General features: G+C 42.1%; 1 protein-coding gene across 10 annotated transcripts in view; it reads right to left on the reverse strand.

Annotated features, from left to right (window-relative positions):
- FNDC3B (fibronectin type III domain containing 3B) overlaps positions 1 to 26,754 on the reverse strand; it is a 434,559-nt gene that overhangs the window by 44,195 nt on the left and 363,610 nt on the right. For 8 of the 10 annotated variants that reach the window (XM_042998607.1, XM_042998606.1, XM_042998605.1 and 5 more), the window contains 2 exons: positions 14,808 to 15,020; positions 859 to 1,025 (listed from right to left, as the gene is read on the reverse strand). In XM_042998607.1, coding sequence (XP_042854541.1) covers positions 859 to 1,025; positions 14,808 to 15,020 — 380 coding nt within the window. Of the gene's footprint in view, positions 1 to 858; positions 1,026 to 4,597; positions 7,574 to 7,725; positions 9,056 to 14,807; positions 15,021 to 26,754 lie in introns of those variants that run through there. The other 2 variants (XR_006222068.1, XM_042998612.1) reach the window with 2 other exon arrangements.

Consider the following 26,754-nt stretch of genomic DNA (forward strand, 5'->3'; position numbering starts at 1 on the left):
CACTTTACCCGTGTAAAACCTGGTTCAGGGAAGCTGCCTGTCTGTCCGGCAGCCTCAGGTCATCCTGGGCAGCAGGGACCTCCACAAGAATCACCCTATTGGGGAATGAAGGGCAAGGCTGAGGAGGCCGTGAGCGGCTGGGTGGGAGGGCTGAGCCAGACGTCGTCTGCCCTGTCATCTTGCAAGTCAGCTGGGCACAAGGCAGAACTCTGTGGCTGGAAATGGGAGTCGAGCGCTCACTACACCCCATAGAGGGAGAGCCTGGGCAGAGTGGCTTTCGCTCACTCTCCGTGCCCATGAAGGGACAGAGTAAACTAGTCACTGGCAAACCTCAAGACAAATGCTCAAGTTGGTGAGAACACCCTTCCAAAGGACCTCTCCACAGTGGCGGGGGGGACGGGCTGATGAATTGCCTGGGTCAGTCTCTAGCCTCCAGGCACCACAGCCATCTGAAGACGGAGGCCAACCTCTGCTCCTCCTGCCAGTCTCTGGGAAGGGAGACTGTCAAACCCTCTGTGGTAAATGGTCACAAGTGCTACCCACACTGGGGTCCACCCTCATTTCTAACCCCAAGCGTGCCACTGGGGTGTGTTCCTTTTCTTTGTCCCATCCTCTGCAGGGATGAGGCCACTACATTATTTGCAGTAAACATTTATACAGACCTGAGGAAAGGCCTTAGCGATTCCTCAGAGAACCCATTCCTCAGCCTTCTCTTTCAAAAGGTTGTTTTGATTCTATGTTGTTGATACTAGAAATATTGAGAGAGTACATTTAAGGTCAGAACAGAGCCTCCTACTCCAGGTCCAACATTTCCTTACTCTCATAGAAGAGCCTGCCAGAAACTCACGGCCTACAGACCTTTGATGGTGGGGGGGACGCTCTTGGTTGTGCTGAAAGTGTAGGTTTCTGAGAAGGGCCCTTCCCCAGCCTCGCTCGCCGCCTGGATTCTGAAGGAGTAGCACGTGAATTCCGTCAGTCTCTGGACCTTATAGGTGTGGCTGGGTCCTCTGTAGATGGAAATAAACCTAGAGGAAGGAGCAGAGACCATTAGCCATCTGAACTTTTATTAGTGACAAGAAATCATCACTGTTAACTTACCTTCTACTCTATCCTATAGAGGCAATGAAGTTCATGTTAACTGGGCACCTGAGAAATACGATGTCCTCTTTACCCGTATTTTCCAGATAAGTGAGTTTTGGCTAGAAAATTCCTTAAATTTTAACCTTTATCTTTGCAACAGCTTTCAAAGCCCCTTTCCCAAACTAGTAAGAAGACATTTACGATTACAGAGCTTTCAGAAAACAGTTTAAAAGGAGAAAACAAAAATACTTGGCTCAGAATCATCTATCAGGTTAATCAAAATAACAGAAAAACAGCCAAGGTGAACTGGACAGTTTAAACTGGTAGCTTCTGGAGCCTTCTCCTATCTGAACGAGGATAATTTTGTACTCTGCTAACCATTATTTCTGCGAGACATAAACATAGAAGGCATGAAGATAAAAAAATAAGGCCTTTGGGGTGCCTGGGTGGCTCAGTCGGTTAAATGTCCGACTTCAGTTCAGGTCATGATCTGATGGTTCATGCGTTTGAGCCCCGCATCAGGCTCTGTGCTGACAGCTCAGAGTATGGAACCTGCTGTGGATTCTGTGTCTCCCTCTCTCTCTCAAAAATAAATGTTAAAAAAAAAAATTAAAAAAAAAAAAAAAGCCCTTACATTTTCAAGTGTTTTTCTCCCAGGGTCTTGAAACATTTGTATTTTTACAATGAAATGGGATTACCTAGAACTACTACATACTATTGTCATTTGTCTTTTTATTAATTAAATGTAAAAACTTGGAAATAACTTCCCCCAAATGACCCAGAATTTCTGTAGATTACAGTTTTGAAGCCTGCTGTTCCAGGAACATTTTGGGAACCACTACATGAGTTAACCCAACACACAACCTTGTTGCTACACAGGCCCATGGTTCTCCCAGTTTCCCGTGGTTCGACACAGCATCTGAGGACAATCTGCTGTCCTCAGATACCGTTGGAAGTCGGTCAGATAGAATCACAATTTAAAATGTCTCGACTCTTAGGCCCATTTAGCTCAAGGGGAAGGCAGAATTTATGAATTCATTTAGCAAACATTGCTTGAACATCTGCTGTGTGCCACACTCTGTGGATTCAAAGATGAGTAAGACCTAATCCTGTGGGCTAGTTGGTCCTGTGTATGTGGTCAGCCTTTCCCTGTGCCAGAGAACAGTCCCTGTGGATAGTTCTAGAGCTTAAACTACTTTTTCAGAAAACCTGTCAGAGTCCATCCTTATTTTAAAACACCCACGCATTCATCAGCCTTTACAATGGAGTTCCTGAGCCCTAGTCATTTCACTATTTAATGTTCCTTCTGCTTTACTGTGTAAGGAAGCACCTTTTACTGAGGGCTGAACATTTTCAATTTCAGGGAAAGCCAGAGTCCATGCTGAAACCCACAAATACCATGGCAACCTATTTAGTACTCTTGACACATTACCACCTTAATGAAGATACCCTTGCTAATGCTAGAGGAAAACAGCTATTCATTAACTCAGCCTCACCTGGGCCCGAATCTCTAACCAGAGTAATTGCCCTGAGTTATACCACAAAATGGAAGTCATGGTTTAAGGAGTAAAAGTGTTATACTTCCATTACAAACTTGCACTAAGACCTGGTTTTTAAAAGAATTTGGAGAGGTTCACTACCAACAGTACAGCTTCCCTGCCATGCCCTGATCTAAGGAGACTGTTTCCCTTTGAAAATAAGGTCAATACATCTATCTGGGCAGTAGCACTCACAGTCCCAGAGGAAGGTACTGAAGCAGATTCACAGCTCTAATTTGATAGTGTAATCTAAATTGGGCTAAGAGCATACACATCAATTTTCAAATACATCAAAATCTGCTTCTGGACTGCTTTTTTTTTTTTCTTCTTTCATTTACTGTTTTGCCCTTTTACTGCATTTTTTTTACATCGCATCCCAATTTATAGAAGCCACCGTGGAAACAGGTGCTAGCAATGAAATCTACAATTTTACCGTTAGAGCATTGGTTTGAGTCTGGGGATAATGTTACTTAGAAAAAAGAAAGGCTGCATTTGCTTTGCTTTTAGAAAAAAGCCAGAGTGACTCTGAAGGTTCTAAAGGAGGCTTTCACCCAGAGGATTTCAGGTTTAAGTTTATTCCCCTTGCATTCAGTGAGGGTGCACTTAGGCAGGTGCAGGAGGGAAAGGGGTAGTTCTTTCTTCCTCCAGCCTTTTCTAGAATAAGCATGTGTTTGGCCCTTTGATTTAGCCCTCTATTTTGGCAGTAATAAATCACAACTTGCTTGCTGCCCTGCTTTGTCTGGCTTCCCTCCCCTTAGAAAAGGCATGGGAAGAAATTCTGGGGGAAATTTTGTTCTCAAAATGTGTATGGGGATCAATGAAAATGGATGGGGCTAATATGGGGCTAATTCCTAGGTCACATAATTAGCGCACTTAGAGAAAAAGAGGTGACTTGTCCTCTTGGGGCCTGTGTCCTAAGGTGGACACACAGGTCCAAGTCAGAAGGAGCTAAGCAATGAAATAAGACAGCTGGGCCACTCCCTCCTGAGGACTTCTCCCCACATGGCTCATTCTGATGGGTGACTGAGAGCCACAGGGAGCCATTAAGAGACAGAGACAGCAAGTCTGCAAACTGTCTGAAAATTCATACGTTTCTCACTTTAAAGGTTTCCCGTACCTTCCTTCTTCTTGAAGAAAAAGTGCAAGTGTGAGAGAGTGGGGTGAAGGGAGGAGAAAGACTGGGCACTAATTAATGCTTTTTATAATATGGGACGCATTTACACATAGTCCTAATTCCATGTTACTTTACTTTTAACAAAGAAATTTAGTATATGCCTCAGTAAAAAAAAAAAAAAAAAAATTATAGTTCAATGCTACACGGAAGTAAGTTTGTCAGTCAAAAGCCAAAAATCCTTCACAAAATCTCAGCTCTCCATTTGAGGTTTCTGGAACTAGGACCTTATGTTAACAGCCAATTTGGCACTTTGAGTCTAATCCCAAGGGTTTCGAGAGTTTTGATGTGGAAGACTTTCAGAGGGAACACTGGTTGTATGCCGCTTCTCCACCCACCTGGGCGTCTGGTATGCTCTTGGTCGATGTGGGTTCCACAAACAGAACAGGTCCTGCAGACTAGGAGCCACCGGCAACCTCTTTGGCCTCTTTGTGCCTCAGTGTTTTCCTCTGTGCAACAAGGGTAATGCTAGAACCTTCCTCAGAGGACTGGTGTCAGGTGTAAATGGGTTAACCAAAGTGTTTAGACCAGTCCTGAGCTGTACTAACCACTCAGTAGGTGTCAGTCACGATTATTTTATAATGCTAGGAACTTTTAACCAAGAAAGGCCACACTCTTCCTTCTGAGAGACCATCTATATCACTCAGGTCTAATACAGAGGTTGTTCTCTTTTCTCCTGGGTAGGAAGTTGGCTGTGTGGTGAGAGAGGCTGCAAACCAGGCATCTGCTTTGGGGCTCGGTCAGTGAGGCTGCTCACCTTCTGTGCCCGGGACCCCTCGTGAGGGTGGGTGGGTGGGGGGGGCGGGCAAGAATAACGACTTTCCCAATCTGGGTGGGATTCAGTTTGACAGCCCCAGTCCCTACACAGAGTAGGTCTTAAATAAACGCCACTGATCCTGAATTTCTTTCTGTCTATGCCGATGGTAGCTTCTGTTTCAAAGAAAGGCCAGCCAAGACAAAATAAGCACACAAGCCAACACAAAAAGAATGGAGTCCCTCTTTTACCGCAATTCTGTCATTATTTTCCATCATTCCAAGAGGCGGGAGAGGAAAGAATCTTCTTCCTTTGGAGCCAGTGATTTATGCCAGTTGCACGGTGGCCTCTCTAGGAGGCTCCGTAGGTTAACGCCCTGTGGCCAGAATCACCCGGGGAGAGATTAAAAGTATTCATCAAATACTTGTTTTACAAAGACCAAGTCAATTTTTTCTTTCCTCAATCTTTTTTTTAATCCACCCTCATTTTAAATTTCATTAAGTCAGCCAGAGGCCTTTGGTGATAGAATGGAATATATGCGATGGGTCTTAAGACACAACGACTGAAGGCTACATATTTCACTGCAACCAAGGATTCAGCACTTAGAGCATGTCTTTGCCATGAAAAGAGGAGGAGGGTAGCCCTTCAGCTTTTCTGATCCTTCTCCCTCCCTCTTATATTTAGGCAGTCCAGCGTCAGTGTTTGGGCTCCATAGGTGCTCATGTACCACAGGGCCTGGGACAAGAGTCACCATTAGAGGCCAACGGGAGTCCTGCTGTCTTGGTGGCCCTGATCCATACTATTTTAGTGTGCACTGCCCGAGCCTGGGGAAAGGGATATCCCTGGAATGGGAGAAAAATCAACCGTGAATGGGGAGGATGTGGAGCAGCTGGAGCATCACCAAAAGATGGTCAAAAAAACCTCTCACCAAGGCCCCAATCCTTTGATTTCCGAAGGCGAGAGTGTGGCCCGGGCAATCAGCGACGCACTATGTGGGGGGTCTGCTGTGCCCCGGGCCACTCCCCTGGTCTAGGCTGCCAGTAGAAACTGGACCACTCTGGGCTTCTCCCCGAGTCGTCCCCCTCTCCCCCTCCTGTTGGTGGGCAGGGGTGGAGCACAGGGACTTGGACCCAGGAAGACTGGATGCAAACCTCAGCTCTGCCCCTTACTGCCCCACCACGCGCCCCTGCTAAGCATCAGTTCTCCCATCTGCAAAACAGGGACAGTATCTGCCTCTTAGGTTGTTTTAAGTGTCAAATGCAGAAATGTGGGTACAAAGCTCAGCATGGAATCCAGTACCTGGTAAGAGTTCAACACACGGTGTCCAAGTCAGGCTAAAGTGCCCTGAGGACAGCAGGTCTCTCAACTCCTGCCACACAGGCCTCTCTCCAGGTTACTGCGGCCATCACTGGCTCATGTCCCAGCAGGAATAGGTCCATATGAATTTGTGATGTTCTGCTGCATCTGCTGTGGCCTATGTCAGACACATAGCTCTCCCACCACGTAAGTTAATCTACTTGAAACGTTCACACTGTTATTGTTATTACGTGAACGTTCCAGTGCTACAGCAACGCAATGAAACATGTAAAACAGGTGGCATGGCTCCTGGAACATAGTACATGCTCAGTAAAATCACTGAGTAGTTTTAGTATTAGTTCAGGCTGAAGCATATGTAGCCACAAGGACCCCTGTGGAATCATAGCTCCTTAAAAGTCATCTTGGCACCGTGGGCCCATACTGGCATTGCCTCTGAGGGGTCTTCTACTCTGTGCTCAATCCCTGCTGCCCATGGCCATGTGCTTTTGGTGGCATCAACCGCATGACCCCAGACTCCTGTGAAGAGCAAGTAAGAGAACAGGTATGGAAACACCCATGCAGCTGCCCCACTGGCTCAGGAGCTGAAGAGACAAGGGGTAGTAACACTCTTTGCAGTCCGCAGACTTGAGGTTGAGTTTAGGTTCAAGAGCCTGGTGATTGATCATGGACTCTATAGCCAGGTAAGCTATTCCCTTCTCTGTAAAATGAGTATGATTACAGTGCCCCCGCCCCAGAGGTTGTTGTGAGAGAATCAAATGGCATAATGTGGGGAGAACTCATGACAAAATGCATAGCACCTGTGCTAATACTAATACTAATGTTACTAATCACAAAATGCCAAGGTTTATGAATGATTTACCTTGTTTCTCAACATTGGAGAAGCCTGAAGGTTGTCCCCAGAATGGCATTCTTTACTTATACTCCCTTAGGCTTTCCTGGACCAGAGAGAAAGCTGCGCATATGAATACCATCCATCCCGTCCTGATGAACCCAGGCCAAGAACTGCCGCTGACAACAGATGAAGACAGGGGCAGTGGGGCCTATCAGTGCTGCCCATTAATGGGAATTTGGGCATTTTTACTTAGAGGAAGGAAAAAATGGGAAGAAATGCTCTCTCGTACTAAAAATATTTACTTGGAAAGGGAAACATAAACAAGGCAGAAGGTTGGGGGGGTCACTGAAAGTTTACAGTCGAAATGGATTCTTTACAGCTCTGCCTCCAACTTGCTGCGGCGTGGACTGTAATGTCCTGAAACTAAACACTTCTGTGGTAACAAGCACACATGGGTTTTAATGTTGCCAATTTAACACTGATTTATGAAAATGTTTTACGTATCTGTGAATGCAAAATGATTCTGCTTATTCTGCTGGCCTATCAGAGTACTCCAGGGTTGGTGCAAAGACGTACAAAGACCTTGGCCACAGTGCATAGTCTGTTGCCTTCGCTATGAACTTGGACAAGTCGATAACTCTCCAGGCTGAGTTCCCAGACATTTGGGATAATAATGTCTTGTTCACCTGGCAGGGATTTTTAGGAGATCCAAATGAGGGGAACGAGTAAATTCTATGATTTCTTATTAATTTTACACTAGGAAGGCAAAACAGCAGATTCTTGACGTTTTCAAGAAGTTCTAGGGGAAGGCTGTCCTTTTAACCTCAGTATTCTAGGCTTCAACACATTGTGAAAGATGACTTTTTTACGCTGACGGGCTACTGAGGGAAGAAATTCAGACATGTTACATCTTTGAATATTTATTTTAAATCATTTTAGAGTAAAATGATGATATATAAAGAATTTAATTTTAAACTCAATTTCCTTAAAAGTTTTGTACACCGCCCCCCCCCCCCGCCCGCCGCCAAAATCCAAAAATGCCCTGGACAGCTCATAACTTAAATTTGCAGTACAAAATGAGATGACACTAAGGATTTTGTGTTTACTATCTGTTGCTGCTACCTTATAATCCCAAGGTCCATTACAGGCTAACAGCAGCTCATTAATATTAACTCCTCAAAATGATCTACTCTGCTGACCTAAAATGGACTTAGTCTATTAAAGGCTGCACATTTTGAAACCTGTCCTACAACAGCACAAATCAACAGCTGTTAATAAGCTCAGGACAGCTATTTTCCTTAACAATGACATGTCATTGCCTTCATTCTTTCTTAATTTCCCAGGGCTGCATGGACTATGTATGTGTGTCTGTGAGAGAGAATGTCCTACGTTACTGAAGCCATGTTTGGGAATGGAGAATGTTCAAAACAGGAATGGATAGTATGTGTCCTCATTCTACCAAGAACACCGAGTCCTGTTATGCCTACGCAGGAGCAGATGGAATCAGATGGCATCATGTGGGGACATCTGAGGCAGGGAAGGTGCATTTCCTAAACTGGTTTTGATGTTGATGAGCGTCTCCATTTGCAGACGAAGCACCCAAGTGTCAAGGATTTCTGAAAGACCAACGCGCAAGCAGTTGCTTTCCTCCCTGCACGTTCTCAGCTGCATATGTGCCTATCCGCTTGTGAGTGCTCTAGCTGCAATACTTTTTAGTTAGGTTTCGTTTTATGCTCCTTTTCGAAGAAATAACATGTCCATACAGCTATTGACGAGACTCCACGTAGAATAAAAGAAAATGCTTTTTTTCAATTTTTGTTGTTCACACTGCACTTCGTTATTGATATATTAAAAAGGAGATTTATTTACTTTCAAATAAAGGGTCTCAGGATGAAGACCACCTGAGAACCCTGAAACATCCCATTCTTCTACTTTCTTTGCAGGGAATCTTATCTTCAAGGACACTCTTTGCAGAGTCTTCCAGATGTCTGTTTGTCTACTTCTATTTTAATGGGCTTGTCTCAATCTGATCTGATTTAGGAAAAAATTCTGAGAAAAATGCTACCCAACTCCATTCTATTTATTTATGTTTCAAGTAGATAAAAATTCTATTTTCAAATAGAAAAAAACAAAACAAAACAAAACAAACCCGTAATCAATTTTTTACTTACGGTGCCATTAAGATCTCCAATGGTTCGTTTACGGTCACTTACCTCTCCCCATAACTGACATTTCAGCCTGAAACTGACTAAGCCAGCGGTACTTTTTATTTTTGAGGCTCTTTTGAGACATGAGAATGTTTTTTCCCCATCAGTCAGGGACTGGAGACAGGCATCATCAGTTCCAATTTGTAAAGGGAAAAACTAAGGCAAAAAGAAGTTAAGGGATACGCCTCTAGCCATCTAGAAACTCAGTAACAACTCTGGGATTACAAATAAGAGATTTGACACCCCCGTGGAGAACCACAATTGCCTTCCGGTGATTGAAGATAAATAAAAGTGTCATTTATCCAACAAGGGTGATCATGTGTATCAGGACAATTCCAGAGAAGCAAAGGAAATGAATACCATGGGTCTGTGTGGGCCCTGAGCTAGTTGCCTTACATCTATTTAATTCAGCAATATGCTCTGAGAAACAGAAGCAGGGGTTTGTTCTTTAATAGGCATACATTAAGAAAGTTCACTTCTCCCGTAGTGCTCATATACCCTGGAGACTTTTATTAGTTGCCTAATGTGTATTTTTTCAGGGATTCATTATGTAGATTATTTTCTGTCCCTCTCTAACAATAAATAGTCAGTCATAATGAACACATTAACAAAGCCCTCCAATTTTGCCTGCTGTAAGGAAAAGTGTCACAGGCACAAGGGCTGAGTTAAATGGAGAGCAACTGGTAATGATCCACTCTATTAGAGCCCTCTCTCCCAACCCCTTTTGCTGGAACTATATTGGCTTTAAAATACACTGGCCATCTGACTAAACCTGAACAACAGAGTAGCCATAAATGCATTCCTGGAACTTAAGTTCCCCTCGCCTCAGTGCTGTGTACAATTATCAAGAACATGGACCCATAAGGGTCAGGACGAGAATCAGCATCAACTCAAATTCTGTTAGGGCAACATAACGTTTCATTTCAATAACACAGACAGATGCATCTTCAAAATCATCAGTACAGTGTTACAATCTTAAAATGCATGAGCTGATCTTGTTATTCTAATCCCTGTATTAGGTTAATGCAGCATTATGAAAATGTTTACTTCGGGTGTATATTTTTCTTGCATACACAGGAACCAAAGACATTCGGATCTTCTGTGCCAGATTTGCTAAGCATAATAGACTTCATCACTCTACGGCCAAACTAATGTAATTTGTGCTTTTCTGTTGAAATCAAATAAAATCTCTTGTGCTGTCTGCTCGTTGTTTCCCATTAACTTATTTTCTCAGCAGATAAGTTCCTTACAGGTAGCCGCATACCTCAAAAGACTTAGCACATTATAGTAATTCAGGAAAAAAACAACAACAACAACTGTGATTGAGTGATTATAATCTAACTATTAGGGATAAACTTAGTCCTATAAATATAAAACACTGCTTTGAAGCTGCTGCATAAATATGTAGTCAGTGCCCTTGGAAAGGGAGACTTGTGAGTCAAAAGCTTAAACACATGGAAAACAAATGTGCCATTCAAGGGGAAAAGAATATTCAATGTAGCAAGTCCAGGTGACCCAGATGAATTCTAGGTTGACTTACCTTGAGACAAGGACTTGGGCAAGATGCCCTTTTGGGATCCCTTCTATTTACATGAAATAGCTCCAAACTTAAAAAGAGCCATGTGTAAAAGAACCAGAACAGAAAGAGACACTTAGTTGGAGAAAAAACCAAGGGTACATTTCTGTGCTTTGGAGGTCGTATCCTTGGTTTCCACCCAATCCTGAGTCTGCACCACCCATCTCTAACTGAAGGCTATTTTGCATGAGATTATAAGATCAGGACCCCTTTATGACTCACTCAACCTGTTATCATCTCTAAGAAGCATTCTCTGCTCATTTCATTTTAAGCTTAAAATCATAATAATCATGAGTTAAAATCAAATCATCTCATCAAAACCCATTTTTTTTTTTCATCTAGATGGTGGAAGGCTTTGATAGAAATCCAATCAGCATAGAAAATATTTCATTTTTTATTAAAAAACTAAATAATGTCGAGGGTGGCGCTTGGGTGGCTCAGTTGTTTAAGCGTCTGACTCAATTTTGGCTCAGGTCATAATCTCACAGTTGTGAGATCAAGCCCTGCATCAAGCTCTGCACTGAGCAGGAAGCCTGCTTGGGATTCTTTCTCCTCCTCCCCCTCTCTCTGCAAACCCTCCTGCTTGCTCATACTCTCTCTCAAAATAAATAAATAAACATTAAAAAAAAAAGACTACTGTAGATAAAAGCTCTCAGTGCTTGGTGCTTTGTAGGTGTTCAACAAATAGAAGTGTGCTTTAGGACGTTTGAAAATATATTTTTGGCTCAACATTATACTTAGATCTATCTCTGGCTCATTTCAGATTTTTTGATTGAGGGGTATATAAACAAATATAATAAACCACACATTGTAGATGTAAAACCTTAGGGGTTTAGGGGTGTGAGACATTAAGTGGTTGCCCTAAAGAAAGTTAGCATCTTTCTTATTATTTACTTATTTGTCAAAAGCAGAGACTAGAATGTGAAGAAAAAAGAGATAACATGCTGAGATACCCTTTTGTAATGGATCTAGCTCACAAATGATATACAAATATTCAGTGCTTTAAGGTGAAAAAGGTGGGAAGGAACTCTGCATTCAATCTTCTAGTTTAGCCTCTATTTTATGGATGAGAAGAGAAAGACCAATAGTTTAGCAGTCAAATCAAACTCTTTAATTTTATAATTACGAAGCATGGAGTTACTAATTTTCATTGTGCTTCTGTTGCAAAATTTTTTTTAAATGTTTATTAATTTTGAGAGAGCATGTGCAATCCTGCACCTGTGTGCAGGAGTGGGGTAGGGAGGGAGGGAGGGAGGGAGAAAGAGAGAGAGAGAGAGAGAGCGAGAGCAAGAGCGAGAGCGAGAGAGAGAGAATCCCAAGCAGATTTGGTGCTTCCAGAGCAGAGCCTGGAGTGGGGCTTGATCCCATGAACTGTGAGATCATGTCCTGAGCTGTAATCAAGAGTCAGATACTTAACTGACCAAGCCACCCAGGTGCCCCCATTGCAAAATGTTTTAAGAGTAACATTACTTTCATACTGACTAGGACAACTGTCTGACTCACATAGCCAGCTCTCCTTTCCAATGCCCACAACGGCTGGTGAGTAAAGTAAATTAAAACCACAATTAAGTCTATCTCTGGTTCTCACCTTGGCCACAAGTAAGACACACAATATTTTTGACACATCCATAAGAACTCATTAGTGGCTAATGAAATCAGTGCATTCGCTAAGGAATACGTATACTTTTCCCAGAAGTCCCGACTAGAAATCACTCTGGCAACAAGTTTAATGGAAAAGCTGGTCCTTGAAAGAAGACACTTTCAAACGGACAAGCCAGGTCCAAGTCCTAAAGAACCACAAGGAGACCAGAACTGACAAAAACCACGCTAATCACAAGAATTATAATGTATCCTAGCCACATGATTTCTCCCCAGTCCTCATGAGTCAAGATCCAAAGTTAAATAAAGGCTTGGATTTGAGGGGCCAATCGATACAAGAGCTCAGTTTCAGGACACTGAGGAAGGTCATCTTCGAACTCAAATTAGGCCAAGTTTCATCCTATTTAATCATAGGAAAATTATTCCACAAATAGAATGAGAATTTATTATGCTCTATACTCCCATCACTTTAATAACTTTCTGAGAGCACTGACAAATCTAATTTAAAAAAGATAAATTTGGACTCCAGATCATAAAATTAAGAAAAATACTGTTCCTAATGGTTGGTTTTCTTAAATCGCCATTTAAATTTAGGCAAGTCATTTATTAACAATGCTAACTTTGGGCCTCCGTTTTTTTTTCTTTTTCAAAACAGCACAAATTGATTACTACATTCTACACTGTTTTCTGTCTGGCATATTAAAATGTCTCATACTCATTCAGATTGGTGCTCATGGAACTTTTGTTCTGAGCATCTGTACAGTTCTCCATACGAGGCGCCCAAGGCGGATGCCCCACAAAGGGCAGGGCTGCTGCAGGATGCACCCAGCTGGTTTGGAGCAGAGCGTTCGCTCTCCCCACCTTTCTGGAGGTAACAGTAGAGGCAACTGCATGAGGAGTTAGGAAGCCCCCAATTCTGCTGCCAATGTCAATGTTTCCGGGCTTCACTTTTTCTGAAGCAGTACAACTAGAAGACAGTCTCTAATGAAGATTCTATCATCAAAGGATGCCAAAAGCCCAAGGAAAAAGCAAAGGCTTGTTTGCAAATTTCCCCAAATGCTAGCTTCAAATATTTACCAGGGTTTCTGTTAGTCCATAATTCGTGTTCTTGCCAGCCCTCTCTAGCCGAGGAATCCCCTGCCAGTAAAATAGTGAACCCACAAACACGCATCCAAAGGTACAAAGCACAGTTAAGATGAATGATCTTGTCTATGAGTGAGGATGCATTTAACCTCTAATGAACCTACCAAAAGCAGCCTCATTTTCTCTGTGCTTTCTACACCAGGACTAGTTTCCAACAGATGATCATTTTTGTTCTCCTGTAGTCAAATTACTGGCTTTGACAGGTCCTTCAGTCCAGTTCAAACATCACCTGTTTCAAAAAGCCATTCCTGGTCTTTGCAACCCGATGGTCTCTGCCTCCTCCAACGTCCCAGAGCATTTTTCTCCAATGGTACTAAAGTTCTGAGACCATCTGTGGGTTGATACTATGCATCTGGAGGCAGGGGCTTGATTTTCCTTGATCTTGGTCTCCACTGAAGGCCTATCTCATAAAATGCCTGCCACACAGGACTCCACTGCACTGAAATGAATCAAAATTCTCGAGTAGAGTGGGGGGTGAAGACTGGACAGCGGTTTCTGTGCTAACTAAACCAGTTCCCTGTGTAAAGGAGCAGGAGCTATAGTGCATAAAGTAGAAAGGACAGGAATGTTTTTGTGTTTAGCAGATAGGCCAAAGGGAAATAGCAGCGCGGGTCTGTTCCAGCAGGGTGTCTTGGATTTATGGTCACCTCCCACCTCCTTCACCTGATTCTCTGATTTGGACTTTTGGTAACAGAACAATTCTGCCATCATTACCTCTTACTCTGCATCTGAATTATTCCTAATACAGTTCAGAGGCCCACCTTCTGATGGGCCATTTTCAGAGGAAATGAAGTTAGGTTAAATAAATACTAGGTGAAAGGCTGGCTTTGATTTCTGTGGCCAAGAGTATTTTCCTGGGCATGGAGTCTTACAAAAAATGTCCTGTTTGCTCTGGCTAATCTGATACTGCGTTGCCCATAGTTACAGAATACAATCCCCATCTGTACATCACCACAGCTATTTCGGATTGGTAAACATGATTGTCCTGATGGTTACTGAATATTTAAAAAGCTAGCATCTCTTCCTAAGTCTCATTTCCCTCTGCACTTGTGACTGATCTAACGCTATAACATAGCATGGGCTTGCATATGACAATTTTATTTTTAGATAATTTCTCTCCGTTATCTGGCTCTATGAAAGAAAAAAAACAAACACACAGATTATGACTTGCAGGCAAATCAGGATCTTCAGAATGTTAGTTTAGAAAATCCCAAATGGAGGGGCCCCTGGGTGGCTCAGTCAGTTAAGCGTCCGACTTCGGCTCAGGTCATGATCTCACTGTCTGTGAGTTCGAGCCCCGCGTCAGGCTCTGTGCTGACAGCTCAGAGCCTGGAACCTGTTTCGGATTCTGTGTCTCCCTCTCTCTGCTCCTCCCCTGCTCATGTTCTGTCTCTGTCTCAAAAATAAATAAACGTTAAAAAAAAATTAGAAAAAAAAAAAATTCCAAATGGAGAACGGAGGTCCACGTTGCAGGACCCCAATACACAGGAAACCTTTCAACGGGAGGAAGAGTGTTTTATTAGAGGACAGGTGAACAAGCAAGGATTCATTCGGACAGAACCGCCCCCTGCACCCGCCCCGCCAGCTCACCTCTTGTTTCTGTCTTCCAACTGCAGTGTGTACACCATGTCAGCGGCTGTGTGCGTCTTGGCGTTGCTGTCTCCCCACTTCAGCTTCAGGCTCTGGGGCCCCGCGGCAGCACATTCGAGCCTCGGAGGCAAGGGTGGCAATGGCCGAGTTTTTGCCCTAATGAACTGACTAAACGGTCCAGCTCCAATTTCATTGACGGCCTGAATTCTGATCCTGGAAAAAGGGAAAAAAATACACACGTTGCAGCTGAAGATGAGGCAATTCCTCACTGGAAGCAGACACTTGTGGAGTATTTCCTGTGCGCCCCTAAAACTGTACCATGGAATAACGAAAAATAAGCCAATGTAATTCAAGACAAATAGAGAATAGGGCAGCTTGGGCAAACGATTTCGCTCCCCCTTCCAAAACCCAGCAAAAATAGAGCAGTTAGCAAGATACCTCTTAGCCCTTTAATTAAAAAAAAAAAAAAAAAAAGGGAAAAAAAAGTCTGCTGTCTGAGGGAACACATCCTAAAGATGTGCTATTGTATTTTGTTCTAAGCCACATGTTACCTGCCTCAGAGTCACTTTTGGAAGTGAGTGGGTGGTAAAGAAGAAATGAAATAGGAAAGCAAAGGAATTTCCTTTAGGGTTTACAAAGGGCAGAAGCTCTTCAACAGGGCACGTCTCCAGCTTTGCCCAACCATCTCTGCTAGTCCAGAACCACATAAGCGTGCAGGCACTGCTGGCAATGGGCTGTCATTCAGCTGTCTGTATCTGAATCGCAACTGCATGTTTGCAGCGTGCAGTGTTATGGATAATAAAGATGCCTTAACACTGTCCTCACGGTCTGTGAATTTAAAACCAAAGAGAGTTAAAATTAATAAATAAAATAATATCCTGCTATTATTCCTCTTTTCCTCGTGCCTCTGTTTCCTTCCTAGTTGACTGAAACAGCTCTCCAAGGCCTTCATACAACAAACACATGGATGGCACTGCCCCAACCTCATTCTCAACACCGCTCCCCGCGGTGACTGCATGTTCTGGAAACTTGTTTCCTCCAGGCATTTGGCGGCCCGCACACCCCTGGTTCAGGCTTTCCTCCTCTGCTTCTCAGACCTAAGTTCTGACACCACCTCCCCACCGCCCTCTGGTCCTCTTCTCTTTTTCTGCACGGTACGGACAGTTCTCTCAATAGTCTATTTCCATGGCTCCACCCACTTGGAAGACCACTCACTCCCAGCTCTGCCTTTCCACCTCTTCATGCCCCACTCCGGGCCTCCAGCAGAAACCTCCACCCAGGACCCTCGCTAGGTACACAAGCATCTTACCGAGCTGACTGAGCAGTGTGAGGTCGCTGGTTCTAAAAGTGTGCACACATTCAAAACAGTGTTTCAAAGCACATGATAATAATAAAACACAGAGTCAGAGATAAATTCTTAGGAAACCGATCAATTTGAAACATTCTCATAATTTAGTTTTATGTGTTTCTCTTTTACAGCAATTATTGCTTACACACAGAAAATACTATTTAGGTACTACAATACCTAAATTCATCTTGTGATCTCCAATTAGCATTAATTCTTCAAATTTAAACATTACATAATTCAGCACGTCAGTCTAACAATATGCCTGTAGACTGCTGACAAGGCAAAACAAACAAACAAACAAACAAACAAACAAACAAACTCCTCAGATTAATTACAGGTGAGAGGAAGCAAGCACGCCCTACCCTGTACCCTGTCTCCCCCACTGAACGTGGCAATAAACCTGGAGAAAATAAATGAGCAGCTATTTAACAACTCCCAAAAAGCAAACAGTAGCTGGAGGATTTGGTGAAATATTTACCATTGTTTAATTCATTTACCATTGCATTTACCATCTTTTCCCCTCTATTATCCCCCAAACTGGACTCAATGCAGCCTGAAATCCAAAGGCAGACATCTGCATGGACTGAGGGCTCTGGGGGAAATGCGGTTCAAAGAACGGGGTTTCTGAAAGCTCAGAGTGAATGGGGAAATTCCTCATTCTTTTTTTTTTTCCCTGCATTCTCTCACTCCCCAGTCCTTAGACAATTCCTTCATATTAATAGCCTAAAGAAGAAAAAACACACGCTCATACGAATTGGTACAGAAAAAGCACCTGATGAAATCCAACGTCTATTCATCACAAAAATTCTCAGAAAACTAGGGATAGAAGGAAACTCTCTCAATCTGAAAAGGGCATCTATAGAAACACCTACAGGTAACCTTATACTTAACGGTGAAAGACTAAATAATTTCTAAGATTAGGGACAGTGCAAGGATGTCTACTTTCAACACTCCAACTCAACATCATGGACTAGAAGTCCCAGCCAGCGGCAGAAAAAATGGCACAAAGAAAGAAAGGAACTGGACTACAAGACTCTGCTGAAAATTTTAAAGAAAATCTAAATAGAGAGAGACATTCTGCGTTCACGAATTGGAAGGCTACACAGAAAGAAAAGGTCAGTTTGCCCCAAAGTGATCTATAGATACAATGTAATCCTACGAAAATTCCAGCAGGATTCTTAGCAGATCTAGAGAAATTGATTCTAAAAGTTATGTGGAAAGGCAAAAGAACTAAAATTGCCAAACACAAAACTGAAAAATAAGAATAAAGTTGAAAGAATCACACTTTTTGACTTAGGACTTACTATAAAGCTACAGTAATCAAGACAGTGTGGTACTGGTAAGAGACAGACACATGGATCAATATGAGAGAATACAGACTCCAGAAATAGATCTACACAAATATGAATGATTGATCTCTGACAAAAGTGCAAAAGTAATTCAACGGAGAAAGAATAGTCTTTTTAACAAATGGTGTTGGAACAGCTGGTTATCAGTAGGAAGACAAAACTCAATCTAAACCTTCTAAACTTAACTAAATTCTAAACTTAATTCAGAATGGCCCATAGATCTAAACATAAAACGTAAAATACAAAACTTTTAAGGAGAAAATAGAAGAAAATAAAAAGTACTTGTTACCTAGAAATAAGGAAAGAACCATACCATGTTGCCAAGGATAAAGAGGCACTACAACTCTCATATATTGCTAGTGGGAGTGCATAATGGTACAGCCACATTGGAAAACGGTTTTCCTATCAAATTTTTTATTAAGCTTCACACACTTGTGCGACCCAGCAATCCCACTTCCTGTTCTTTGGAGAAATTAAAATGTATGTTCATACAAAACTGACACACAAATATTCACAGCAGCTCTATCCACAATCACCCCAAACTAGATAAATATTTGCCTCATAGTTTGGAATGTACCAAATACTTATCTCTGATAAAGTACAGTAAAAATTCCATTAGAAAGAACTGGACTTTTCCCAGATTCTAATATACAAGGGGCTGTCTCAGGTCTCTTGTAGATAGTGCAAAGTAAGTCTCTCAATATAACTTAAAGATAAAAGTTTAAAAGATTAAAATAAACTCTTTCTCACCTACAATTCACCTACAATATGGATCTTGTAGTTTTATGGTTTTAATACAAGAGGGTTTTTTTCTATGACTGGAAAATAAGAAATTTTTCTGCAACTGGAGAGGCAAAGTCTTTTAAAAAGAGGTCATCATGATGGTTGGAATTACTACCACTTTTCCCTTCTTAGGAAAAGGGAATTAAGCCAGACATTAAGTTGCAGTCTTTCTTCAAAAGTGTAACAAATTTCCTGACCAACAGCGTTTATATTAATGTCTTTCTACTGTCCAGACTGTCATTCCTTCCCTTTATTATAGTACAGGTATTCCTAGAGTCCAGAGTTCAAGATCCTTTCTTCTGTCTGTTTGCTCAATATCCTCCAGAGCCAAGCTCACCTTCTGTTCCAGGTGAACCTACTGCTTTGTTCTGTGCAGCCCAAACAGCCCTTCAGAACTCTAATAAACAATAGGAAGGGAGGTAATCGGTTGCCTAAGATCGTTATTCTGCTCAAGAAAAAATATCCTGAATCATTTAGAAGAACGAAAAATCAGTTTACAAATGAATTTACAAATAAGCCAATCCTTCTAGGTGTTACTGGTTCCCTGGCCATAATTTGGAGGGAGGAAAAACACAGATGGTGTCAGCAAATTACTCGAGTTCTAACAAGGCCACAAGTTTGAGTGCCCCAGCGCAGTGCACCCCTCACGGACGCTCATAGTTTCTTCACTGTGAGAAAGGAAGGGCAGTCTCAAAAGAAGTCAGAAGAATCATTAAGTGCATAAATTAGCACTCTGCAGTTCACCAAAGTGCTCTTGGCCACCTTGAATCCTTTTCTGGCTGAATCAAGATACAAAATAAATGTAGATTTACTCTTTGATTCCTTTTGTAAATTCACTTATTATCTCAAAGCCTCTATAACACTTTAATAGGTATCGTATTCCTTACATTTGAAGTTCTATGGTCCTCTGAACTTTTACTACTGATACATATTTGGTAGGCACATAATCTTAGCCTTAAATACACACATAACACCACCACCACCAAAATACTTTTTAGCAGTGAAGCCTCCTTGGGAATCCTGCTCATCACTTTGGTGTGACCTTGGGGAAATTACATAATACCTTTGAGTAAGGGTTTCCTTATTTATCGAATGGGTATAGTAATACCTTCGCTGCATTTACAAAGTTGGTTATGTAGTTAAGATAAGGTATATAAGAAGCATTCTCTATTTTTAAATATTTTATATTTCACCATTCGGCCAGAAAAGGATTCAAGGTGGCTCAAAGCACTTTGGTGAACTTCAGAGTGCTAATTTATGCACTTACCATTCTTCTGACTTCTTTTGAGACTGTCCTTCCCTTCTCACAGTGAAGAAACTATGAGCATCCGTGAGGGGTGCACTGCGCTGGGCACTCAAACGTGTGGCCTCGTTAGAACTCGAGTAATTTGCTGACACCATCTCTGTTTTTCCTCCCTCCAAATTACGGCCAAGGAACCAGTAACACCTAGAAGGTCTGGCTTCTTTGTAAAGCATCCTCAGGAGGCGAGGGGGAGACACAGAGCTCAGAGACAGACGGAAGTGTTAATATCCAGCACGAGCAACACCTAGAACTGGCTCTGTTCAGAGGACTGTGCTCTGGAGCAGGAGCAGTGTTTCCTCTTGCTTTTAGAGATGAGAATACTGCAGTTAAACGCAGAGAGGTTAAATGACTCAACTTGAATGGCACAGCCGTTCTAGGTGTTGAAGCCTGGATGTGATATGCACAATAGTACCCCTAATTTCTAGCCTGACTCCATGAGGTAGGAATTACTCTATTGTATAAGTGAAGGAAACGAGGCCTGACTAGGTTCAGCCATGGGCACTAGTCTACACAGCAGATACAGGTTAGATCAAAGTGCGAACCTCATCTTTTTAGGCTCAAAGTCTTTTGTGCATTCTGGCATGCTATACTCTCCTAGTTGAACCAAACACGGTGTCCAAACAAAAGGGAATTTTAATTCAAATCACACTTTCAGTTCAACAACTGCCGTTCACCAATAAAGTGAGCATCTAGGATAGTCAATAAATTTGTTTTCACATTATTGCATCAACTTTTGGCCTCAAAGTCAACTACTTACATTTTTTTTTAACTTTTTTTTTTTTTTTAACTTTTATTTATTATTGAGAGACAGAGACAGAGCATGAGCAGGGGAGGGGCAGAGAGAAAGGGAGACACAGAATCCGAAGCAGGCTCCAGGCTCTGAGCTGTCAGCACAGAGCCCGAAGCAGGGCTCGAACCCACCAACTGTGAGATCATGACCTTAGCTGAAGTTGGACACTTAAACAACTGAGCCACCCAGGCGCCCCGTCAACTACTTACATTTTAAAATACATCAACTTATCTACAGTTTTCCGTGTAGCCGATGCACTGAACTAACACTATTTAGTTCTAACGATAAAATAACACTAAAAATTGAAATACAACCGAGAACTGATTAAATAAAGTGAGGCCATGGGGCGCCTGACTGGCCCAGTTGGTAGAGCATGCAACTCTAGACCTCATGGCTACGCGTTCAAGCCCCATACTGGGTGTAGAGATTACTTAAACAAACAAAAACTTAAGAAAATAATGAGGCCATATCTTCTCGCACTCTAGTAAAAATATTACATACTCTGAGCCCAGGAGACTGAGAAAACTAAACAAGGACTAAGGTAGTTGCTGTTTGTTTTGTTTTGGGGTGAAAAATACTGTGTGTGAAAATACTTTTCTAATTCCAGTGAGAGCTCACTAAGGACTAATGAGCAGAACCACCACTGACTTGAACAATTCCAAAGAATTCACCTCAGAAGAAACAGATTTTCAAGTTTTATTAGATTAATTACAGTCTACCCCAAACCCAAACTTGAGCAGTTTTCTCTCTAGCTGAAGTAACCTGTTAATCTTGAAATTTATCAGTTTCTGAAACTGTAAGCTCTGCAAATTAAGTATAAGGGCAATGGAACTTCGCCTTCCAATCTAGGGAGGTGACAATGTAAGTCTTGATAAACTTTATCTTGGCCAGGCTGATATGAAAAATCTCAAGTGCCCAGGAGTCTATGATACCCAACAGTATACTGATAATACTGATCAAATAAATTCAATTCAGAAGCAAATTCCTTACAGCTTTTGATTGAAAATCCACTAAAAATATCTACTAGTTCTAGATGCTAAATACATTCCTGCCTCAGAAGCTCATAGCCCTCCACAATGCCCTTTATATATACATATACACACACACACTCAAGTTTCTGGCACTTCATACATTGTAAGAAAAATGACTTTCAAAACAAACCTTCCTCAGCTGGGGAAGGTGACTTCTCAGTCATAATTAGCCATCCCAGTAGTCGGGATGTCTCGAGTGTGAGGGTGGGGGCGATGAGGGGAGCAAGGAAGAGTCGGGGCAGGAGAGGCCTGGGAGCCAAAGATAGACTTTTTATCCCCCACCCCTCCCCTACAATCTACATCTAATTCTCTAAGAAGACAGAAACGCAAAAGAAGGGAATAATCATCAGATGAGTTGTGAAAAGAATACAAAATAGTAGCTGAAATAAAGGAACTCCCTTTGAGGGTTTGATGCGTTGAGAGCAGAGTGATTCAGAAGAGGGCTTCCTGGAAGGGTGGCCTGAGCTGGCTCAGATCTGTCCCTTCCACTAAGCTACTTCTCCTGACAGCTCCTGGGGTATGTCTGCTGCCATTCTGTCTCTAAGCACTTCGATCCGCCTTTGACAGGCAAGAAAACCTTACATGTCTCCCACTGCTTAAGAAATGATGCCAGATCCCCACAGACACCTCTACCTCTATTCTGGTCACAACCCACCTTCCAGCTCTTTTTTTCCCTACCAAACATTAGCAACACACAAGTTATTGAGTGCTGACTTATTGTGTGTCAGGTCCTATATGAGTGCCTGGAATCTTCTCTAAGACAGACAGGTAGCTCAAGTTATTATCCCCATTTTACAGATCAGAAAACGGAGGCACATAGAGCTTAAATAACTTGCCAGAGGTCACAGAGACCTATGCAAGGGACCGACGACTGAAGTCCAGCTGTTTGATTCCAGTCTGCTACTTCTGAACTACTTAGAATTTGCTCCTAATAAAGTCCACCTCATCTTGTTAGAATGATTTATGATTCACTTTTTGACAGGCTAATGTAGTGCTTGACCTACAGTGAGGACTCAATAGATGTTATTTTTCGTCACTGTTCTACCTAGCGAAAGGAGCATAAATGAGTGTAACAAACAAATCTACCTTAAGTTTTAGTTGTTTGGTAGCTTAGTATGAGTCAGACGATAATGAGGTTGCCAAAAAAAGTAATCTTAGGCAACCTTACTAACCGCTCAATATGGAGAACATGTAAGGTGACAGTCTTGCTCTGCTCTGAGCCAGTCATCCAGACCATTCAGAGGTCTGGGCACTGCTCTTATTAAAGAGTCCGTCAAGAGGCAGAACTCACCCAATCAAGAGGATGGAGGAGGTTACAGGAAACCCAATAATAAAGACAGATCTGAATGAAGTGAGGATGGTTAAGCAGAAGAAAGACACTATACGAAAATGATGTCTAGACCTCCTCAGCCCTACTAAACTGAAGTCTACAGGAACGGGGCTCAGACTTCTGTATTTTGCAAAAGCTGTCCAGGTGATTCTTATATACATCAACATTCCATTCTGCTCTAGGGAAGAGGTTCTTCTTTTAAAAATAATTTTTTTTTTTACATTTATTCATTTTTGAGAGACAGAGAGAGACACAGCACAAGTGGGGAAGGGACAGAGAGAGAGAGGGAGACACGGAATCCGAAGCAGGCTCCAGGCTCTGAGCTGTCAGCACAGAGCCTGACACAGGGCTTGAACTCACAAACCGCGAGATCATGACCTGAGCCGAAGTCGGACGCTTAACCGACTGAATCACCCAGGTGCCCCATCTAGGGAAGAGGTTCTTAAACTTTAACATGCATCAAAATCTCCTGAGGGGTAATTAAAGCGAGTGCCAGGCCTTACCCGTAGAGTTTCTGATTCAGTAGGTCTAGAAAAGTGCCTGATGGTATTTTATTTTATCAAGATTTACTCACCAGGCCATCTTTTCTCTCTCTGCTCGCAGAGACTATGACACCATGTGTCAAAAGAAAGCTATGTCTCTGTTTTCAATAACATTTTCTTTTCCTCAAACCAAAACACAAACTCCATACCAAACTCAGTTCTAAGCTTAAAAGTAATGCCTTTAAAAACAGCATTGCAGTTCCAACCAAACCCCATAGGGGGTGTCAGTCAGCCAATGGGTGCTTTTGTAAGCACCCAAACCCTTCTCTGCGTCAGTAGGTTTGCTTACAGAGGTGCACTTTTCTGTCTGGCAAAACAGAGAAAGACAAACTCAGTGTGAGAACAGAGTGTAACTGCTGACGGTTTGAAAAAACAAAACAAAACAAAAAACCCAAACAAACAAAAGAAACAAGTCCTATCTCCCAGCCCCATGGCCTGCTTAAAATGTTTCATTCCACGCTTTTGTCTAGAACATCATGATCTGTTCATTTATATTTTAACCAATTTATGGAACAGAAAAAGGTGAGGTAAAACTTGACTGGACTGAAATTATACCCTTAGTCACTTGAAATACTCATTTTGTACTTCATCATAATTATTGTGATTGTGTTTTTGAAACATATAAAGAACAAGACTGTGGGTTGGTCAGACTTCTACAATAAGGTACCCAATTATGTACTATAGAAACTAGCATAAAGTTGCATAAAAAAAGATCTTAAATGGGAATAATGACCTTAATATCTTAACTCGGAAACAACCCATTTATTTATTGCTCAGCCAGCAAGGACAGGCTAACTCTTTGGTGGAGCAGGTAGGGTGAGTACAACTACATCCAAAGATTCACCTTTCCTAAGTCATGCCCCTCTCATGCAATCTGTCTAAAATGGTATCTTCGAAACTTCCCTATAAGGTTAAAAAGGGACCTTCCACATTCAGCTCAATATACTAGCCTTACATGTTAATACTGAACTGTTCATGCTATATCCATTAAGTACTTTTTAAATAGTCCTGAAGTTTTACTATCCAAATCTTTTTTTTTCCCCCTAAGATTTCATTTTTAAGTAATCTCTCCACCCAACACTGGGCTCAAACTCACAACCCCAAGATCAAGAGTTGCCTGCCCCACCGACTAACCCAGCTGGGCACCCCCAATCTAAACTCATTCTTCCATAGTCCTTACATTACTAAACCATTTTGTGTTCTCTAAAATAGAATTATTCAGGGGCGCGTGGGTGGCTCGGTCAAGCGCCCGACTCTTGATCTTGGCTCAGGCCATGGTCTCGTGGTTGGTGAGATCGAGTCCCATGTCGGGCGCTCTCGCTCTCTCTCTCTCTCTCTCTCTCTCTCTCTCTCTCTCCCCACTCTCAAAATAAATAAACAAACTTAAAAAAAATAATAAAATAGAACTATCCTATGAGATACTTTTAAACATGTGGAAGTTTGATAATTTCCAGTGTAAATGACATTTGATCATTAATCAAAGATTCCCTGTATCTGTTCCTTCACTAAGTCTGTGAGTTCTAGGTTTCTTTCTAGAAGTCATCTGACTATATGTTGAGTAGTAAGAGCCAGCATTCCTCCCTTATCATCCTTCCACAAATCTTAAAGTTTACAGTTAGCACAACGTCTGGAACAAAATTCACAGGCTAACATTTTGCCCTAAAAGGCTTTCATGATTTCTGATCTAAAACATTCAGGACTGACCTGAGGACTTGATTCCACTCTGGGATAGATGTGGGTATGGATCAGAATGGACACAAAACCATTCAGTGAGTCCCTGAACTAGTGTGGCTTCTTCCTTGTTTTTCTTTTGGCCCTGAGGGATTAAGGTCAGGCAGTATTCGGAACAGCTGGGGAATGACATTCACTTAGTCATTTTACCCCAAGATCCAGCTCACAGCAAGGCTTCCTTAGAGTATCATCATTGGGGAAATTCCCTGAAGTCAAGGTCTGAGTTTAGTCATCTCTGGATTTCCTCCCCACCTGGTTAGAGTGCTCTAGACACAACAGGCACTTAGCATTCGGTTGGCAAACAAGAGTGAAGACTGGTTTTTTGAGAATGGCTAAAAGGCTAAAAATGAAAGAATGCCCTCGGCCTGACTCTTCTCTTTATAAGTCATATCCCCCTTTATCTAGTTTCTGTCTCAAGTCCCACTTCGAACCATCCTGATCATCCGGGACCCTGGGTCTTCCTCTCTGAAACACCAACAGGATTCTGTACACTGTGTTGTTTTCAGCCTGTGATGTCACAATAGCCTACTACGTATGCTACTGTTGCTATTTAAGTACCCCTCAATTCTGTGAGTGCTCTGAGGGCAAGGCCAGTCTATCACTGTTTTATAGACCCACGGTGTATATAATGCTGTGCCCCAAAGAGATTTTTTAAAATAATGAAAGACTAAAAAAGTGAACAATGCCCCCTTGTCATTGTTTTGAAAAGTAAAATAAATCTAGTTGTATAAATTAGACAAAACAGATTTGGTAAGAAAGAAAAAGAATAAAGGTGATATGATCTGGCAAGATGGGGCTTTTGTATCCTCGAGTGCATTAGCTGATTTCTTTCTTCAGCTTCTGGGAATATAAAAAAGGTAGTCTGTCAGACCACAGAACGAGAAACCACAGTAGAAAAAAAAATAAATGAGATGATACATCCTTTTCTAGCAGCAAGTTTGTTAGCCCGTCCTTCACTCCCTCCATCCTACCCCAAGAAGAACCACTTTTGCTGGATGGCAGGATTGATGATGACTGAAATTGCAATGCACACTTACTGCGCACCTAATATGTGCTGTTGGCTTCTAAGCATTTAATATTTGTGTATTAACGCCTTACAATATGCTTATGAAGGAAAGAATCTTGTCCTCATTTTATGGAAAAAAGAAACTGAAACACAGAGATGGTAAGTAACCCTCCTAAAGATATAGCTGATGACCTGAATCTGAATCTATACTCTACATTTCCCTCCTCAAGAAACATTTACAAACATTCCTCGGCTTACAATGGGGTTACATCTCAACAAACCCATTGTAAGATGGAAATATTACAATTCAAAAATGCATTTAATACACCTAACCTATTGAACACTGTAGCTTAGCTTAGCCAATTTAAACACTTAACATTAGCCTACAGTTGGGCAAAATCCTCTAACACAAAGCCTATTTTATAAGGTACTGACTCTTTCCTAAAATATACTGAATACCGTACTGAAGGTGAAAACCTGAATGGCTGTACGGGCACAGAGTGGCCGTGAGCACATCGGTTGTTGACCCTACTGACCACGTGGCTGACCGGGCACCGTGGCTCACTGCCACTGCCCAGCATCAGGAGTGACAGCTTCACATCATGTAAGCCCTAGCCCAGGAGATGATCAAAACTCAGTTCCTACTGATTTGTGTATCGCTTTCACACCACTGTAAATCAGGACTGTCTGTAATCTGACCAAGGGTTAGAGGGCACACCTTAGTAACCACAGAC

This window comes from Panthera tigris, chromosome C2 (genome assembly GCF_018350195.1).
Source record: "Panthera tigris isolate Pti1 chromosome C2, P.tigris_Pti1_mat1.1, whole genome shotgun sequence".
Lineage (NCBI taxonomy): Eukaryota > Metazoa > Chordata > Mammalia > Carnivora > Felidae > Panthera > Panthera tigris.